At 38.9% G+C, this 20,835-nt stretch overlaps 1 protein-coding gene across 1 annotated transcript in view; it reads right to left on the bottom strand.

The window, feature by feature from the left end:
• The window catches only part of LOC119740892, a 32,346-nt gene extending 11,511 nt beyond the window's left edge, over nt 1-20,835 (bottom strand). The window contains exon 1 of the mRNA XM_038216364.1: nt 20,687-20,835. Within this exon, the coding sequence (XP_038072292.1) occupies nt 20,687-20,809 (123 nt within the window). The 5' untranslated portion in view covers nt 20,810-20,835. The remainder of the gene's footprint in view (nt 1-20,686) is intronic.

The following is a 20,835-nucleotide window of genomic DNA, read 5'->3' as shown; positions in this document are numbered from 1 at the left end:
GTTATTCCTTGAATTTGTGCAGTGGAGGGGTGCCCATCACCTCAATCCTTCAAAATCCTCCAACAATCACTTTTAATTGGTTGAGGCAGTGCCGATGACATTCAGAAGCTGTGGGGATGATGTCGTTCATAATGCAGGGGCATGGCTCAAACATGCATGGCTGAACATAAACAATGCAGGGTACAGCCCATGAACTGGACGCAATGCATCCTCCAAAATCAAGTGACACTTTTTGACATTTCAGTCTCAATCCTCCAAAAACCTCCAAAACCGTTCTGGAGGGTTTTGGAGGATTTTGGAAGGTTAGGGTTAACTGTGTACAAGTACCGGGTACATGTCAACCAACATACATGTACATGTACATGAACTGGTATACACGTGTGCGAAACCAACCAACGAATGTAAACATATGTATGTAATTGGATTTTTTTTTTTCAAATCAATTGTCACAACAAATTTATGTTTCAACTAAACATGGACAATCTCATACGTTCACGCATGCACTGTATCATTTAATTACACTACACACATGTATACATGTACACCCATGTACTGTACGTGTACATTTTCCAAACATATGCACACGTTTATGTACAACAAGCTGATTTACCCGATCATAGATCGGGTATATAGGGCGTAGTGTTGGGGATGAAAATGTGGGGAGTTAAATGTAAATGGGGGTTAGTTGAGAAGACATGCAGTTATAGAAAAGCATTTTTTTGTGGTGTGATCTGAGGCAATTTCTGACCACCAAAACCAATTTCAGCAAAATGATCATCTTTTAAACATCATTTTCGAGCTTGGGATAATTGAATCAGCTACACGGTATTCTGAGCAATAGAATCATTATAGTAGGCTACATGTACATGTACTTGGATTCTTTTCCCTGTCAATTATACACTCGTCATCCCTTCGGTAGCCAAAAACAAAAAAGCTCAACATGTGTCTCTCTGTTCTTCCCGACTCTCCGTTCTATCCTGTACAATGACATCCACTTCAGACACACTCAACATTATCCCTCCTGACACTGGAGACAGTTCAGTAACACTACACCCAGCTAACACACACTTTGTGCTGGGGTGAGAGTCTAGTGCGTTCAGATCCCTAGAGCCAAGGGGGAGAAAACTAGCTGTCCCAACAGCAATGTGTGACAGTTTCTCCTCCCACCGCCTTAGGAGAAGAGGCTGAGATCATAATTATATGATTGATTTATCCATCAGGTGTAATGGGATACTTAGAGAGCACAATGTACCAGTACATGCACATTTACATGTAGTAGTGTCTAGAGTGCAGCCTACGCATACAACGCCTTTGACCGCCTATTGAATTATGTTTACCATCACACAGATTGATAAACAACAGGGTACTATAAAAGGTGAATGTACCAGTACACTTACCTGTGTAGTGTGTACAATGTGTACACTTAAACACTTCATTGCATTTGTAACCAGCTCCACAAACAAGGGTATGATGTCGCAAAAAAGTGAATTGAGTTATATACCTGGTTGGAAAGCCAACAACGTAAGCTTTCATTTGGTATATAATAGAGCTCCATAGTTCCTCCCGTTCTGGATATATGACGTATTTACATTTTAATTACTTCCTTGGAGTTCAACCTACACAACTGAGAAAACAGGCTTTGAAATAGCTGGCTCTGTTGTACATTGTAGAACAACACAACGAGGCACACAAAATAATCTTTTTTGTCCCCACTTTATTCATCAAAATCATCACTTCTGTGAGTGAAACCTAAAACTACCTGTATTAAAGATGTCATTCGTGATAAAAAATGAAAATATCATTTTGACGAAATTTTCACCCTCTCAACATTGAGTGGACCATTACACGATAATGCACAGCATGGCTTACATGCAATACCTTTTTTGGTGGAGCCTGTACATGTATTACATACATGTACATGTGTACATGTGTAGGGTGTACATGTGGGTATGTACATGTACATGTATACATGTAGATACTCGTTTGGGCTTTGAAAGCTGTAAACATGTTGACCTCTGAACATGAACACTTACATGTATACATGTGGTATGAAGTTAGACCATTATTGCGGTATTTGTTCTGACATTCGTGACCATTATCGCTGTAGTTTTGCGACCCAGTTTCCGGAGTCGCCAGATTTGCCGGCACTGGGTTAAAACAATAATATCAACTGTTTTTTTTCTTAAATATATGGAACAGCTTCTTTTCTCCTTTACCAGCCTGCTCCATGATCTTACTCAACTTTTACTTTGCTGATTTTGTGAATGTGGAATGATGTCAGATTCCTTGAACGAATTCGAGGACAATCTCATAAAGTGCCCCTTTCAGTAAATTTGCTTTTGGAAATATGGCAAATTTTGTCGGGACAGGTACATGTACCAGTATGTCGCAGGATAAATATTTTGCTGTAAGAGTTGAGAGCACATCTTTGATTTTCACGACTGGAATTAATTAACATAATAGTGACAATTAGAGCCAGAAAGGGCATATTGCACCATTTGTGCACACATGCAATCAGGGGCGTCAGTGGGTTTTTGCTGCAGGGCCGGAAAAAAATTTGCCACGATCGTAATACACCATACATACGTCGCCATACCGACGGTTGTGTACATGTATTTACCGGCTCCTCTTCAGCTCTGGTCTAATTAGAGTCGCAGTTGTTTTTTTATCATTCCAAAATCCTTTTTTTCTACCTAAAGCAGACTTCTCTTAATTGTAATGAAACTATTTCTTGTAATTATGAACAGTTTCTTGTGGAAAAAAATGCTATTTTCTAACGCGTTTTACAGTTGGTGCCGTACAAATCGACCTGGTTTCATGCATTCATGGTGCATTGTGGTGCCCACCATCTTTGTTTTCGTGTTGCGTTTTGTCATCTTCATCATCGTTTGTCCGCAACATTTCCCTAAAAAATTCAAAACCCTGCCCTCTATCTACATGTACCACATACACATACCTGTTGGTTTTTAATAACCCTACATGTAACTCTCTAGGGGGTATGCAAAATCGTATTAAAATTGGAGGATTCAGGACTGTCGCTTACTACATACATACATGGACATGTATTTTGGTACTTGTTCAATAACCTAAAAGTGGATTTTTGTTCTCTACAAGAAACAGGGCCCCTAATAACACAATCCCCGCAATACCGGTACCACCCACGTGTTACATGTACATGAATCTATGTCGACAATGAGCATACAATACATACATTCGTGTACTCTAGCAGTACCGGTAGCATGGCAATCGTTGTGAAGCAGGCACACATGCACAATGATCCAAGACTCACACAACGAGTACACTTGGGTTTTAAACTATCGTTTGCCACACAATATGAATGCACTAATGCAGAAAACTTAACGCTTGACCAAGCGCACTCGGTTCGAGTCTATCACGCTGACAACACGTAGCTTGTATTCAATTTTATTATTGGCTCATGAGCGACTATCAAGCAATGCAAAACGGATTTTCCTAATGGGTGGATGACATTTTGTTTTCTCCATGCACACTACACAAAGATTTATTTTCAAGTCTGCAAAGGGATGGAATGCCAGAGATCTTTTCCCCAAAACACAAAAGCATGCAACTGAGAATTTGGAAAAGAAACAAGGACACTCCAAACCACAAAAGAATTTGTACAGTATTGTTTTAATTTGTATTGGCATTCATGAGAAGTAAAAAAAACAAGGAAATCAGGGGATCCGAGGAAAAATTGCATGCCTGAAGACATGAAAAGCCGGAATTCCAGCTAAAGCCGGAAAACTGCCATCCCTGTTTTAGCAAATTTACATGTATATCTACCTTCCGGTACCTACGGTATGCTCACTAAGATCCTGATATCCCAGTTCTTTTAGTTGCGTGGATAAAGTCTGATCATCTTTCTCTTTCTATTTATTCACATTTAAAGATATGTAGGCCTAGTCCATCATTTGTAATTTGTGCATTTTGTTCGTTTGAAGCAACAAAATCTTCAAAATCTAATGAAGGATACTGAACAACTAACCTGATGAAGTTTCAGCTCAGCTTCAGCTGTATATTCCGAGAAAAACAGCATTCCAGGATCTCAATTTCAAATCAAAGTTGCTGAATCATGTTTTGAATTGTTTTGAATTACGCGATACGCGATGTCGCGCACTGATCCGACGAATTATAGCAACCGCGCGCGCCTGTGCGTCGTGCCAATGCTTGCGTGCGCTGCGCCGAATAACAAAACGAACTACTAATTTAAATTTTCCTACGGTGCGTCTTAAGACGCACCGTTGCAAAGGCCTTCTTTCGTTGATTACTTCAAAATGATAGCTTGCCAGAAAGATTAATTTCACAGGGAGTTTAGTCCACTTACTATCCTTCAACCAAGTATGTTTTTCAACAATAATACGCCAGTTACTTTTTCGGTTGGCTGCAAATGATGGACTATAGCTTTAAGTGAGAACCAATACTTTTTCTGATATGTTCCATTTTAATAATAATGCCAATAAAAAAACTTTTCAAAATTAAAACAGTAAATTCTTTAAAAAAATTTCAATGTAAAAGTATTTAGCAGAAATTATAGCGCATGACAGTTTTAAGTACGAGTAAAATAGTATTGATTTCATATTGAATCAAAAAATGTTCAAAAACAACTTTTCCCCCTCTACTTTTACAAATTGTTTTCAGTGCTGTTTAAAGGGAATGTACAACATTTGCTTTTTCTGCAATTTTCAGAAATAAATAGATTTGGAGGATTAGTATGTTATAGCAAATATTGTTAAAATGACTTGTTTCACGTTTTGGGCTTGTAGATGTTGGAAAAACCAAGAAAACCAATCATGTTCTTGTAGTCTGGATCCCCAACCCCACTTAGGATGAAAAGGAGCAATTTATAGACTTTTGAGAATTGTAAGGTCAGAGAATCAGTCTAGCAGGCTTGTACCCCTTCACAGGTGTGCAATCAATTGCAAAGAAAACAATGAATAACTAAGTATGAAAAATTAGAAGCAGGTTTTGAAAAAAAGCCGTTGGAAAAATACCATTTTTCTTGAGACTAATAGCACACCAGGAGCCACGATTTTACAGGATGCTTTAGACTGTCAATCCCTAACATAACAATCCAGTAAGGTATTTCATGATAATTTGATCATTTCTTTTTGTGATGTTTGCAAATGTTGTATCTTCCCTTTAATACCCGAAATATATTATGTTTGGACCTGCTAGTTAACCAACAACAATCCAGCACAATGCACACGTTATGTGCATGTTAATGTAAACAACATCCCAGAGGCATGAAACTCAACAATGCAGAAAGACGTCACTTTTACAACTTGCAGCAAATAGATAAAATGACTGGAACGCCTTTCAATTGACAGTTTTGCTCCAGACAACCAAACAGCCGTGCTCAACCACAAGTGGCCACGCCATACAGACAGTTACCATGTACTATTGTATGTCTAGGGATTAAACCCTGCCCAACCAAACACCATTATGTAGGCATTACCTCAGCCTGATTCAGCGGCAGCCTGACCTTTTCAGGGCTTTTATTGGACTAGTGGCCACAACCCTGCAGATCAATGGCAGATTAGCAGCCCATTTAACTGTCCTCGGTATTCAGTCCCGGCAAATTATACAAAGACCCTTGAGAACCACACATCATCGTGCCACAGGGAAACTGACATTTAGGCTACTCATTTCACTAGCACATCAACTTATATGCAATTTAGAATGAAACAAGCATGAAATAATGCATGAAGGGTGAGGCCAAAAAAAAGAATAGTTCTGCTTCCGGTTACCCGACCGACCCTATTTTTAGGCTGCGACCCTAAAAATTTTATCGGCAATTCCAAAAAACAAAAAAACAAAAACAAAAATTGAATAAATACAAATAAAATCTGTCTTTTCTGTCTTCACAAAATACCTCTCAACAACCCTTTTGCATCCAAAAATGCTTGTATTTATTTGTTTTCTTACTTACATTCCCTTTTTTTCAAAAGAAACCTCCGTTATTACAAATTCGCTTCGCGATATAACTACTTCGCAATTCGATGTCACGCACGGTGACTATAATCACGTGGCGACGACTGGTTCCCGCCGCGCCGCGCATGGGCCAGACATAATGAAAATGCGGTAACCAGTCCATAGCTAGCTATGTGACCGATAGCGCGTACAGTGCAGTGCAGGCCACTGTCAACTGGTCGGATTCGACATCGTAAAAATGCCAAGAAAACACCGATGGAGAAAGAACATTTTTGCAAGTTAATTTACAGAATTGTTCTAGCTTGTCTGTGTACATGTATGTATTTTCTGTGTTCAAGAGTTCATTTTGAGATCGCACTACTCGTATTTGGAGTGATACATGCCGCGTGTTTCCCGAAATTGTTGACGGTAAAAACAGGTCTGTCGGCCCATGGTGGGCCGCTCGCCACACACGCACGCATCACACACCTCGGAGTTTTGGCCAGCTCCCCGCGTCTTGACTAGCGTTGTGCATATGGTGCGAATGGCCTGAATTTTCCATTATTTTTTGAAATTATCGAACGTAAATATGTTGACAATAATTAAAGGTAGGTTTTACTCACTTTTTGTTGCCATTTCGTGTATAGCTTTCGTAGTGCAATAGAAATAGTTCAGGCTAAAACTTCGCATATAATTGAATACCCCATACAAGCTGCATAAAAAAAATTGGCAAAAAAAAAATAAATTCCGACCGACCGAACCTATTTTGGAAAGGCATGTAATCGGAAGCAGAACTAATTTTTTTTTTGGCCTGAGGTACATGTATTTTCCGGGGTGAGGTATTTTCCGGGGGGAAAAAAGCTGTCTGTATACATGATGTGCAGTGGAACTCTCACACTGACCATGGAGGTAGCATTCCACGCACTGACCATCGCTTAAAAGAAGTTGAACATTTTGACATGTGCATAAAATCTCATGCAAAAAACACTAATCATATGGGTAAGGAACAAAACTGTCTTCTGACATCAGGCAAAAATGTTCATGTACATGTGTAGTATTAAATGTTTGACATGTATGCATGCTGAACATACATGTATTTTCAGCATACATGTCAAACAAACGCCGCCCCCCCCCCCCCCCCATGACAGGAAGTCTATCAACATTCAACACTGGCATTAAAAACGCAGCCTGCCAAAAGCATTGCTTGTGCAGCACTTCAGAGATCAATCATAGTACTGGTTTTGATCCCATGTATGCATCTGAATTCCTCAACACAGCAATCCGGAAACATATTGCCCTACTAAAAAAAAAAAATCAATGCAGTGGATTGCCTCGGACTGTGTATTAATATTTCAATCATTTGCAGCCAGCCAGGAGTCCAGTCAATAGTCAGGATGTTATCCCCCAACCTCCCCTAGGGGCTATCGCTCAGGCACCTAGTTGAGCTTGCTATTGACTCAATGGACTCTGGGTCAAGAACAGGCCGGATTTGCTCGTGCCACAGGTAATTGTACACTAACGAATACGTTTGACCTATTCAGCCTCTCGGCCTTCTTATGTAATGATAACACAGCGTTCAACATCAACAGTGGTTCCTTGCTCTGTGGTTAGTGGTTACACGCTGGAACTACAATGTAGGAGCCTGACTGATGCCCATGCCCTTCACAAAGCTTGCTGCAATATGCAGCAAGCATGCAAGACCCACACAATTCTGAAACTGCCTTAGAGGTCAAGCTCCTAATGTCAGACTTTAGGGGAGGGGGGAGTTAGTAACAAAATGATTTCAGTTAGCATCTGGTAAATGGCTTTCTGTATTACCGTAAATGTGGCATATTCATGCAAAAGTCCACAACCTCCCATAATCTCATATTGTACCAATACATGTATGGCACATATCTACTACGTGTTCACATGCACGAAATACCTGTACATATACATGCTATTTTGTACAAACTGGTGCCACTACCAGTACATGTAGTACAGGTTCCATACACAAATTGCTTAAATATATCAAGCTTGGTATACTTTTAAAAAGATGCAAAATTGTTTTGGGAAGAATAGAATTACATGTACATTATGTACAGCATGTATGTAAGGAACCTAAAATGTACTCCCCATGTACATGTAGATAATACACATTGCATGTTACAAGTGTATCATGGTATCATGTATACAATGTTACAAATTTATGTAAAAACACAAAGCTACCGGTACATGGGGAGATGGGGGTTACATGTAGTTGGAACACGAGGTTAGTTGAAACAATGAATTTTCTTGCACAGCTTAATTAAATTTTATAAAATGATGCCCTCAAGAGGTGTCCCTTAGCAACAGCCATACACCATATTGCCTGCAGCAACACTGCAACAACAGTGCTCAAGTGGGAAAGATAAATTTGTTTTTTCACCTTTTGAGTAATTTTTTCACCATTCAAAAAATGTGTACTTTCTTAATGGTGTTAATAGATAACAGTGACTAGTTTGGGGATATTATATGCTCCGGTGACTGCTCTATGTTCCGACACCCCTATGTTCCGACAACCTAGATTGTGTTACTCCCGGTTAGGGTTAGGGTTAGGGTTAGGAATAGGAATATGTGCAGTCAGAACATAGGGGTGTCGGAACATAGAGGTGTAACCATATGCTCCAGTACTAAGCTACAAAATAAGGTTAAAAAGATATGTTATTGGAGCCCCTGTTTTGTAGAGTGAGCGAACAAATGTCACATGGGCCATTGGGGCTAGTTGGAACATTTTGATGGGGGCTAGTTGGAACATAATGATGATAATTGAGGAAATATTCTGACTTGGCAAACAATTTTGAAAGCACATAGACCTACACGTTGACCTTACCTAAATTTTATGCAAGCTTTTCATGTTATTTTTGGGGAGTTAAATTTCCCGTTTTGATGTTGTCTTTTTATGTTAAGGCTTGTAACTGACTCTTGCCTTGTAATTTTCCTGTGTTTTTTTTTGTCTTGGTGCTGTTTGTGCCATTTCTTGCCAGTTTGTTAATTTAAAAAAATGTTACGAGCATCACCAGTGCTTGGAACAATTATTTTACTTGGACTCAAATATAAATGCAGTTTTTAAGTAAATGTAGTATACTTTCAGATTAACAGCATACCAAGTTCCAACTTACCCCATACCATGTTCCAACTTACCCCATAGGAGGGGTTAGTTGGAACACATGTCGTAGTTGTGATCAAGATGGATTTTTTAAATAACCATCAACAATTCTGAGAATTTTATATGCTACATTAGCAACACACATGTGTGTGAATAAATTGGCATAGTTGTTGTTTCTTGCAAAAAACCTGTTTGTGTTATGGATCCAACTAACCCCCGTCTCCCCCTACCTGTTTTAGCACACAAATTCACCAATTGATTTCATCATTTTACCCATCCCCTTTCTTAACAGAAATTTGTACATGTACGTGTACATACATGTACATGTACTAACACAATGTACATGTATGGCATGATTGTCCAAGTTGCAAATGAAACAACTGGGCGGGAAAAAAATGGCTACTGTACATGAACATGTGAAAGACATCATGTACCGGTGTATGTTCGTAAACAACATATTTAAGATGCTACATGTAAGCTACACTGTAATAGCCAGTCGCAAGTTCAAGATTCTCTGAGATGGCATCTTTAATGGCGTTTTGTATCACCGATCGTCTCAGCAAACCCACAGCTACACTAAGGAACTCTCAACAACCGGGCTGTGAGTGTATCAGATCTGATTTGTTCGCTCTCAAGCCATGGAATTGACTGCCAAGTGACACACGTTAGCCCGTGGCTACGCCGCGGCCACCGAGATAGACGCAAAAGACAATCCTATTTGCCGCGTCCTCCAGCTGTGTGTCTCCTTAGAGAACGACAACTGATGAGTATCTTAAAAGTCTTGAGCCAATTTCGCCTGCCGGCAAGGTACGACAAATTTACCCAAAACAAGGGTTGGAAAATATTGCCGTCTGCAGAGACGCAGTAGGCCTACAGTAGAACCGCACTCAGAATTTCAGAAACGGACAATATGGATTTTAGTGGACACAAAAAATTAGCATAAACCAATTTTAAAACACTAATGCCAGTGGACAGGCACTAAACATCACAACTGACGATTTGACAAGGTGCACTTTTACGAAGGCTGAAGCTGTTTCGCTTAGGTCACAAATTTGCCAAGCATAAATTTGTTAATAATTTTAAGCAAAAACAGTTACAGTGCCACAGAAAAGGCCTGTTCTGTGCACAATGTATTTTTCCCTTTAATAGTCACCACTGCTTAGAGATGCTCACACAAAGCTAATTTTGAGTTTAGATTGCTATTTTTTTTCTAGCAGCACAAAAGAATTACAACTACATGTAAGTATTTCACTTTTGAACAAAAGCACTATATTCCCTTTTGAACGAGACATGAAACAAAGAATTGTTCTTGTTTTGATATGGAACTACAGTTACTTCACAAATTTTTTGTAGCCCAAAAATCATTCAGGTAGTTTTTCTTCTTAGCGTTACAGAAGCAAATTATGTACATAAGTTTTTGTAACCAAACTTAAAGCATTTTATCAGAGAGTTGTTGATGCCCATAACAGAAAACTGTCATCAAATTTGATGACAAGTGCATACATGTACATGTACATGGAGGACAACTTAAATGGTTTTTGCAGAAATTATGAGTTAACCCTACCAATCAGCACAGAATTCTCTGTAATCTGTTAAACAGGATGACGCTAACGGTTGCATTTTTCTTGGGAAATCCAGGGATTTTTTCTTGTCTGCATGTGTATAGTATAGTTTATAACACCTCACCCGCAGATTCTGTGTCTTGATTGGCCGAGAGCGAGTCACATAATACTTTCTATTTTTGCTATCTTTCTGTGCACGGCCAAAAGTACTATACCCGTAGCAACCAAAGTACTATACCATTAGCAACCAAAGTACCACGGCGCGGTATTTGTGTGCAAATGCATGCTGGTGTGCGCGTTGCACGTACCGGGGGGGGGGGGGGGGGGGGGGTACATGTAGCGCGTTTTGTTCCAAAGAGAGCGCGCCACAGAGTTGGGTTCAAACATTTCGCGAAGGGGTAGTTTGGAAGAGAGAAATACATTTTCCACCAATTTTGTATTGAAATTGAAGTTTATTTCAACGGTGTTCAGATTTAAATAATTAAAAATATTAAAACCAAGCGAATCTGTGGGTGAAGTGTTAGGCTATAAAACAAATATTGAATGCTTATCTCGTGGTGAAGTAAAACTAGCCTCCCTCGGTGATCCATGGAGCATTCTATTTTCCCTCGGCTTCGCCTCGGGAAAATAGAATGCTCCATGGATCACCTCGGGAGGCTAGTTTTACTACACCACTCAAAGCATTCAATATTTGTATAACATACACACACAAGAAAAAATCCCTTGCTTTCCCAAGAAACATGCTAACCATTAGCACATTTTTGCTATGGTTCTTTTGCATGTATGCAAATTTTCCATCAGTCCATGCACATGTACTTAAGTACATGTGCATTACAAGCCATATGTGTGTGTCCTTGTGAAAAGTACATTCCACTAGCATGTCAACATCAAAGGGAGAACTTTCACATTAACCCTGTTGAAACTGTGGCCCATTTCACGAGACTGGAAACCAAAAGCATGCAGCAAATCATTCTCAATGACTCATGTCAAAACCATCACCTGCACCTGAAGAGGATTCAATTGGACATGCTGTGTACATTTGACCACAGACTTTTGATTCTATACAAATCATTTATAACTCCAAACTAATATGACACATCGTGACTATTGATATTTTACATTGTACTGTACAATGTACCGGTATATGAGTGGCCTATTCGCAGACACAACTGATCTCCCATATATCCCAGTACAAACAAATATGGCACAACATGTATGTACTGGGTATAGGTACCGTACCGTAGTCCACATTGAAAAAAATAAAAATTTTAACTGAATCATATTAACTGAACAGTAATATTTAACAGTTTCAGTCACCTAACATCAGTTGGAAGCCAGGGGGTTAAAATTCTGCTTCAAATGTCAATTTTTCAAATCCTGCAGCCGATTTCACGAAACAGTGCATAGCCTACGCCATGTTACCGGTAGGATGTATGCAACAAATTTGTTGCATAGCTGCGCAATAAACGTGCGAGCTATTTCACAAAACTTGGCATAACTGCACAACATTTTAAATGATTCACACAACTTGGATGAGGATAGTAACAGCTTTTTACGACGTCTGTTTCCGTATGATTTCTGTTTGATCATGAAACAGTCATGGAATCACCTCCGCCCGCCATTCTGGAATTAAGTTTGCCTCTTTGGAATTCTGTGGCAACTCTTATTAAGTTTTGTCACAGATAAAATAGCAATTTGTTAACTCCGAAACAAAGCTGTGACTGTAAGTATGCTTGTATCGACTTTGCTAAGTTGGACAATAACAGGCTCCACAACAATCACGATTAGTCGGTAACTAAAATAGCACATTGTCACTTCGTTACACCATAACGTTCTCCACCTAAAATGACGCGTAAGTTACGCAATAATTTGTTGTGTAAGTCGCCGACTTACCCGTTGTGCAGCTTTTGTGAAATGCGTCATAACTGAAATGTTGCCAAATGTGAATGTTTTGAAACTTGCGCAACAGAATGCTGCATAAGTGGAGTTATGCCAAGTGCTGCACAAAGTTTTGTGAAATCGGCTGCAGCTCATTAGAAAAACCTCCCCTAAAGCTACAAAGTAGTAAAGGTATCCCTTTTGATTTCTATGGTGCTCATATTTTGTTTGCCTCTGAAGTAGAATCCGTTCATTCAGTTGGTTGAATAAAATTAAATTCTGAAGACAAAAAAATTACAGTTGCTCCCACATAGATGGCTAAATAAAATGATGCCAAGTGCATATTGTCTCTAGTTTTGTTTATAATTGCGATGAGTTTATCATGAGTTGATATCACTGAATACAATAATAAAGCCACATTTGGCAAGATGTAGTTGACTTGCCCGGTACATTATATTTGCACCTAGCAGCTCACTAACATTTTAGCTGTAGTGGAAGCCATTACCAGAAAAGGTATACTACAGACACCTAATACGACGACAGGCAACATCCTCTCATCTTCTGGTATTCCATTGGTTGCTTTATGCTGTACTTCATGTAAAAATCTGGTATTCATTTTCAATAGCTTTTCAAATAACACAGAGCCTGATTTCTCAATTTTTTTTTAATGTGTTAATTTTTTTGGGGGGGGGTAATAATCTAGGGGTTCCAAAGAGGTTTTTCCTTTTTTTTCCTGGGTTGGGAGCCCACAATAGGGTTGGCCAGAAATGAGAACCAAAAATAGAGCATTCAATATGTTCATCAACCAAAAATATTGTACAAAATAAATTAAAAGGTGCCAAGTAGATCACCCAAACTCAAAAAAATAATGAAACTAGTAAATGAGATTATTATAATTTGCCTGAACACTGGTAGGGGACATTTTAAAGGATAGGATCTTAAGGATCATTTGCATTTATCCAAAAAGTAAACCAAATTATTATCAAAAATCTTACTTGGACTATAGATTGTACTGGTACCGGTACTTAATATACTGTGAAATTCTGTCTGGCTTGATGTCATTCAGAAGAATAAGGAGTTCTACTGACGAAATCGTTTTTCGTGATCAAAAGGTTGCGCATGGTTTTTCACTGTTTTCTCGAAAAGTGTAATATCCACTCGGCTGAAACTTCAACAGGTTAATTATTAATAGGTTTCCGAACATTCTTCTTTGGATTTTGAGTGGTGTTATTATTGGAAACGAACAAAATGCTTGAGAAGCAGATGATCCTACATGCCTTTCAGATTGTGTGTAGAATATTCTAGACATGAACATCACAAAGTCTACATGTACATGTTTTCATCCACTTTGTGACAAAACAATTTTACCAACAACTGGTATGTCAGTAATGTACCGGTAGCATGAGTAAATTTAAATATGTACATGTACTTCTAACCATGTATTGAGATGGATGTCTTGTCATGCCTTTTTAACCCAACACGTCACCACAGTGCATTTTGCTCAATTCTCCAAAATTAACCAATGTCAGGATTTCAAGCAGACCCAGGTGAAAAAGTAGGATTATCACCTTTTTTTTTAAAGGTCCAAGTAGGACTTTGGAGGACAAATCAGGATAAAAGTAGGACTTTTGCGGGCTTTCAGGAGTAGTTTTCGTTGCTACTCACCCACGTCCACAGCATCATAAGCCTCATTTGGGATGTTCTGTACTCACAACACTTGTGCTGCATCCTCAACTAAGGTCTTGGGGCAGTACTCCTGCGCCCAAGCCCTTCATTGTGTGATTCACAAATGACAATTATGAAAAATATTCATTGAGATTTCATTTTTTGGAGTTGTAGGACAAAAAAAGTAGAAAAAGTGGGAATTTCAAGGAAAAAAGGAAATGTAGTGCTAAAAAAAAACATGAAAAAGTAGGAATACCGTACATGTTCTTGAAAGCCTGCAATATGCAAGGTCAATGGTACATGTCCGTTCTTCGTATCACTTTCAATGGGCATCAAGCCCCAGGTTAAGGTCCATGTATCCCGTATGTGTATAAAACGTGGCTTTGCTCTATCCTTCTAAACCTGATGCTTTGAAACTTCCTGGGTTATTGTGAATGATCTGAGAGAGTCGGGTTAATTCATCTGGTTTGACTTGGCATTTTAAGTGTTTGATTGAGTTGGAAAACCAGAAACTGAGGAGGGGAGAAGATCACTGTGTTTTCTTTTACTTTGGAAGTTTTTTTTTCGTGGATTTGTCCAGCGTACTGTCACAGAGTCTTGTACCCGTTTTGCAACAGGACAAACTGATTGGGAGTTTAAATCTTTCAATAACCACCCATGGCAATGATTAACCCTAAGTAAATGTATACATGTGCATCCCAATCTCCCCTAGGTGTTTTCAGAAAGGAACTTTTCATGTGTTAGTCACTGCACAAGTATATGATGTGTACGGCGTGTATTTAACCCCATGTGTACATTGTATGTTGAGTTTAAATTACAGTTTAATTTCTAACAACTACCGGTAATAACACTGACATCTTTTATGTATCTCCGTACACATTCATGTACATAAGCCACACATGACTGTTACCTTAAAGGGAATGTACAACATTTGCTTTTGCTGCAATTTGCAGAAATAAATGGATTTGGAGGATTGGTATGTTATAGCAAATATTGTTACACTGACTTGTTTCATGTTTTAGGTTCGTAGATGCTGGAAAAACCAAGAAAACCAATCATATTCTTGTAGTCTGGTTCCCTGACCCCACTTAAGATGAAACGGAGCAATTTATAGACATTGGGGAATTGTAAGATCAGAGAATCAGTCTAGCAGGATTTAGTCTTCACACGTGTGTAATCAATTGCAAAGAAAATGCAGACGAACTAAATATGAAAAAATTACGAGCACTTTTTGAAAAGAGCCAGTTTTGTCCAACGCTGGTCGGCCGACCAGCGTTGGAAAAATACAGTTTTTCTTGAAAATGTCAGCACACCAGGAGCCACAACTTTACAGGATGTTTTAGACTGTCATTCCCTAACAATCCAGTGAGATATTTTCTGATAATTTGATCATTTCGTTTTTTGATGTTTGCAAATGTTGCATCTTCCCTTTAATGTACCCGTAACAACCAACATCTTATTTCTAAAGGAAGTTGGCAGTCGGGTCATACATCAGGTTAAAGTTGCATTCTCTGTGCTCTTTAACAAATTCATTTTTTTCTATTAACCCTAACCTCATCTAAAGCTACAAAATACTAGTAGTAAACTGTAGTGTGCAGTACTTCAGCCTGTAAGTGGGCACAGCACTGGCTTTCTGCATACACAATTTTTGTAGTACTAGAAGTACATGTATGTGGTACTTTACCCCAAATGAACTCTTATGGGATTAGGGTTAATACATTTTCAATTTGCAAGTTCTAATCCATCCCACAATTATGTCTTTTTCCTTTTTTGATGTCTGTGTACAACACTCTGAAAAACAATGTTTTTGTTTTGGGCTCAAACAGATCCGCTTTGCATGGGCTGAATTTTTTGGTCGATGTCTCATTCAAAAGTGAATAACTTTGGTATTGCTAGACAAATAGCAATTAGAAAAGGAATCAATTTTTTTGAGATGAAACTTGAAGATAGTACAGGGAATACAACTTTAATTGGTGCAGAGCCATTTTAGGCCCCCCCCCCCCAAAAAAAGTCTCCGGTTTCTGGTATGGAGCTTGCCCAAAAAGTGGTGCGGCGACGCGGCTTTTTTTTTTTTTACCTGTTTTTTTTGCTTCAAATGTCGGCTGATGACTGCAAGTGGTGCCCGACTAAACTTAGTGCAAATATATCGGGGGCCAGAGAGGCCACATAAAGCTTATTCTCGATCAAAACCCCATCTAAAAACACGTTAAAATTGTGCAGCAGCAGGATTCCAGTCAAACCAGTGAGTTTGGCGGTTTTGAGACATCATCTTTTATTGAAAAAAAACTTTTTCATTTTGCCGACGCGCATGGCTACGGCGACGCGCGCACATACCAGAAACCGGAGACTTTTTTTTTTTTGGCCTTAATTGTGCAAAATAGGCAGTAGCCTTAGGGCTTAAGAGAAAATGTGATACATCTTCTTCACTTCCTAAAATTAACCATCATAGAAACAACAGTCCCTGTTGTACAAAACAAATGTACACACAACGTTTGCTGCACAATATACAAGCATTCCAACTGGGACAAACTGGTAGAGACCCAATTTAAGAGTATATTTCAGGTTCAGGTTCAGTAACTTGACCCGCCTTTTCTTTTGTCCAGTGCTTGACACATAAGATAAAACTGTGGCCATGCATCGGATGGGCCAGAATACAATGTACATGCAGGCAAGCATCATATTGATTGACTACTGGTATCAAACTGAAATGATGCTCTCTGGCTTGTGGGATTACTGCTGAATTCTAGTTTGACGAACATGTTGTTCTTCTGTGTACATTAGGCCGGGTAAACAAATAACCAGTTTCTCATCCCTGTCCGTTCTTTTTTTCGCCTCCTTTATTTTATATTTTTTTAAATTCCTACATTTGCAATATGTTGCATGCATATTGTCAATAAATATTGTCTTTTTATTTGTTTCCAACAAATTGTAGCTACATGAAGAAAGGATCATGTCTGCTTTGGACACATTGTGTATTAGCAAAATAGTCGAGAAAATTGAAACATCCATCCGCCATCTTGAAAAAGCTACCATCTTGGGTAAAAGAAAAAAAGCAACAAAAAACAAAACCTGCCTCCTTCATTTTTTCAAAATGGACAGACGAGAAACTACTTACTTTTTTTTACTCGGCCTTAGGGTGGATTTACAAAGTATACACAAAAACTGCTTAAACATAAAACTGACCTAAATTTCAAGGTGTGCTTTCATTGAAAGTTTGCCAAACTTGTAAGCTTTGAATTGTTTACAGCCAGTTTTCAAAAGTCAAGGTCATAGAAAATTATGTGTCTTTGTAACGTAAAGAGAAAATGTTGAAAAACCCTGTGTGTGATGCGATATATGTGTCCTGTACATATCTTTCCAACATATGTCCAACTATAATTATCATTTCAGGGAGACAGGTGTTTTTTTTTTTTACTGTTTTACTGCCCAAATTGGCACATTCTAGATGAAAGGTCCCTCTAGAGGGCCCATGCAATTTGTAAAACCATCCCCAACCAGCCAAACTCCAACATCAGGATTTGTTGGGATCTGTTAGGAAGAGTACTGCACTAGTAAACCGATTGTGCTTTACATGGGGTTAGGCATACCACCAATAATCAGAGTCCAACTGTTCATGTGCACAGTTTACCATATGGTGTTGGGATTTGCAAGGATGAGGAAGGTTCCTAGTAAATCACCTTAGGGAGTTAGGGTTAATGCAATCCTTGAAAATTGCACCATTGTGCTCCCTTTAACCTTTGATTTGCCCTTTTCAAGGGGATTTTCGTGCCTTTTTGTTTTTTTTATGCTCATGAAAATTTCCATATTCACGAGCAAAAACGTGATGTCATTTCAGGCAGAAACCTCAATGTTAGAATTATTTGAGCACCACAGGTTGCCAGTATTTTGGATATTTTGCTGTCGTAAATTTTCTTTTCTGTGGTGATTCGTTGATACATGTACGTTAGTACATGGCCGCAGTAAGCCAATGAGCAAACTTTTCACATAGATGTTTTCAAAGAGCAAATTTTTGGGTTCACAATTTGAACAGAAAACCCTCAACTGAAAAGTGTCTTCCTGAAATGACATCACAGCAACGGCGCCCTCAGCGGTCCGAAAAAGCACCGACAATTTTAAATGTTTAAAGAAGGGCACTTTTCAACCAGAAAGAGATGTCAAATAGTTTTTATACATTTAAGAAAAGTAGAAAGTTGCACAAAATAGGTTCCAAAGACAAATAATTTCATGGACCCTTTGAGTTTAACTGAGGACATGATGTACGCATGTTAAAAGTTACACAAATTTGTTTTTGCTATTGAACAACACCTCAATCAATTAGATTAAATTTCTCTTTGTGATCCACAACTCAAAAGGTTTTTTAAATGGACATAACTTCGGGGAACAACTTACGCATGCATGTAATGGTTGGTTTCCATAAATATAGCAATGTTCAGTGAATAAAAGAAATTTGGACTGAGAAATGCTTACAAATGTGTGCAAAAAACAAAACAATTTCGGACTCATTATAAACTTTGTACACATTTGGCATCAGGATTAGGCCAAGCACTACATTTTTCCCCCAAAAAAGGTAGCCCCATAATGTGGCCTATTTACTGGACTGCCTCCGTAAACATAGGCCACACATCCACATGTACAAAAATCGTGTCGACTTTGCCAAATTTTGATTTTCACATTTAGGCTTAGTTTGTAGGGTTTTTTTTGCTTTAGAAGCATACTCACCCTCTTTATAGGCTAATCAGAAAGTGCTGCCTTTTTCAGATGTATATTTTTCGTGAAATTTCCAGATTCATTTTTACACGTTTGCGTATCAAAATTTCAACATGAAATTTCACAAAAATTAGACATCTGAAAAAGGCAGCACTTTCTGACTAGCCTATAAAGAGGGTGAGTATGCTTCTAAAGCAAAAAAATCCTACAAACTAAGGCCTAAAAAAAAAAAAGTTATGTTGGTGTAACGGGCCAAAAAAAATAGGGTAGGTAGGTTCGTGTTTTGTTTTGTTTTGTTTTTTTTTTTTAAAATCCCAGCAACGAAAATGACATTAAGCCGGTAGTAGTACACGATAACAAAAGAAAACAAGGCTACACACAATATTTGTATACTTTTAATCTCATCATCAACCTTTCCAAAGGTACATATCAAAAAGCGGAATCCAAAATCAGACAAAATGTTAGCCGTTTCATCTGCATCGACATCTTTATATGGACCCGATTCTTCCTTTGAAGTTTGTATTTTTAGCACGGTGTAACCCGCTTTTACACCATCGGCACAGCTCTGGGCGATTACCCCCAGCTCTAGACTCAAATTTATCCGCATTAAACTAATTCTACCTCCACGATTAAACGGTCAAAAATGACCGAAGATCCCCATTTGCCCTTGATGGAAACACTGTCATGACTGTACGCTTCGGTACCGGGCGCCATGATGCGACGGCGTACGGTACGCGCGTACCACCACGGGCCGGCGCGCCGGGGGCCGGCCGGCGGGTCGCCTCGGCCGCCGGGGTTAAGAATAGTTACCAATTTTAGAATAAATATATATCAATTGTTATCGTGTAAAATAGTGGGAAATTAATTAAAATAATTTATATTATAATGAACTATTTTTTTTAACATGGAATAAATAGCGAAGTATTTTCAATAGTGTATGTAGCAGTTCGCGCCGTGCAACAGTCTAGGACGAGGCTATACATGTACTGTACATGTACTGTACATGTACATGTGCATCTATCATGCATGCATGGTGCATCGATCTCCGCACGCGCACTGCCTGTTGGCGCGGCCTGAGCGATCTTCTGCATGTTCGTTGTGTCATGGAGAGGAAGGTGCAAAACATTGTGCACTCCAAAGTTCCACGCGCGCTATCATCATACAATTGAGGAGAAACGGTCAGAAATGGTTTCAAAACGCATTTAAAATTCATTTCTATAGATTTTAATTATATTTCTTCCCTTCAAAAAAAAAAATATCCAGGGTCGGCCGCATTTTTAGGGTCGGTCGGGTTACGCCAACATAACTCTTTTTTTTTTTAGGCCTAAGCCTAAATCATAAATGTGAAAATCAAAATTTGGCAAAGTCGACACGATTTTTGTACATGTGGATGTGTGGCCTATGTTTACGGAGGCAGTCAAGTAAATAGGCCACATTATGGGGCTACCAAAAAGGCAACAATGCATCTTTTGTTTAAGTTCCAGTGGAAGTAAACAAAAGATGCATTAACTTTGAAAGTTCCACAAAGAATTTTGCGATAGTTTCATCTCTGTTCCTTCCTCCATGGTTCAACATAACACGCGCCTCAAGGGCAAGGCTCAAACGTACCGCAGTAGTACTCCGCTACCACATGCACTAAGTATCATTATTGCGTAAAGAATTTCCGGGTCATTTCACACAATCATCACTCGCAACAACACACGATCACTCCATCCATGTCCTCATCTTCAAACATTTACAATAGTCATACCAATACATCCCCAAACCGTGTCATCGCACGTTTCTCATGTGTCCTTAATGATCAAAGAAGCCTACTTACCTTTTCTGACGAACAAGATGGCTCGAGTGGGCTAGTTTTCGAACGTTTATTGAAAGGTATAGATCCACCGCCTGTCGCCATTTTGGTAATCGGTTCAGTGCATATATCGCATGCATGCAGCATGCAGTTCGCAGGTGCATTACAAGACG

This window comes from Patiria miniata, unplaced genomic scaffold, assembly GCF_015706575.1.
Source record: "Patiria miniata isolate m_02_andy unplaced genomic scaffold, ASM1570657v1 HiC_scaffold_5, whole genome shotgun sequence".
NCBI classification, from domain to species: domain Eukaryota; kingdom Metazoa; phylum Echinodermata; class Asteroidea; order Valvatida; family Asterinidae; genus Patiria; species Patiria miniata.
This window is presented reverse-complemented; position numbering and strand designations above follow the sequence as displayed.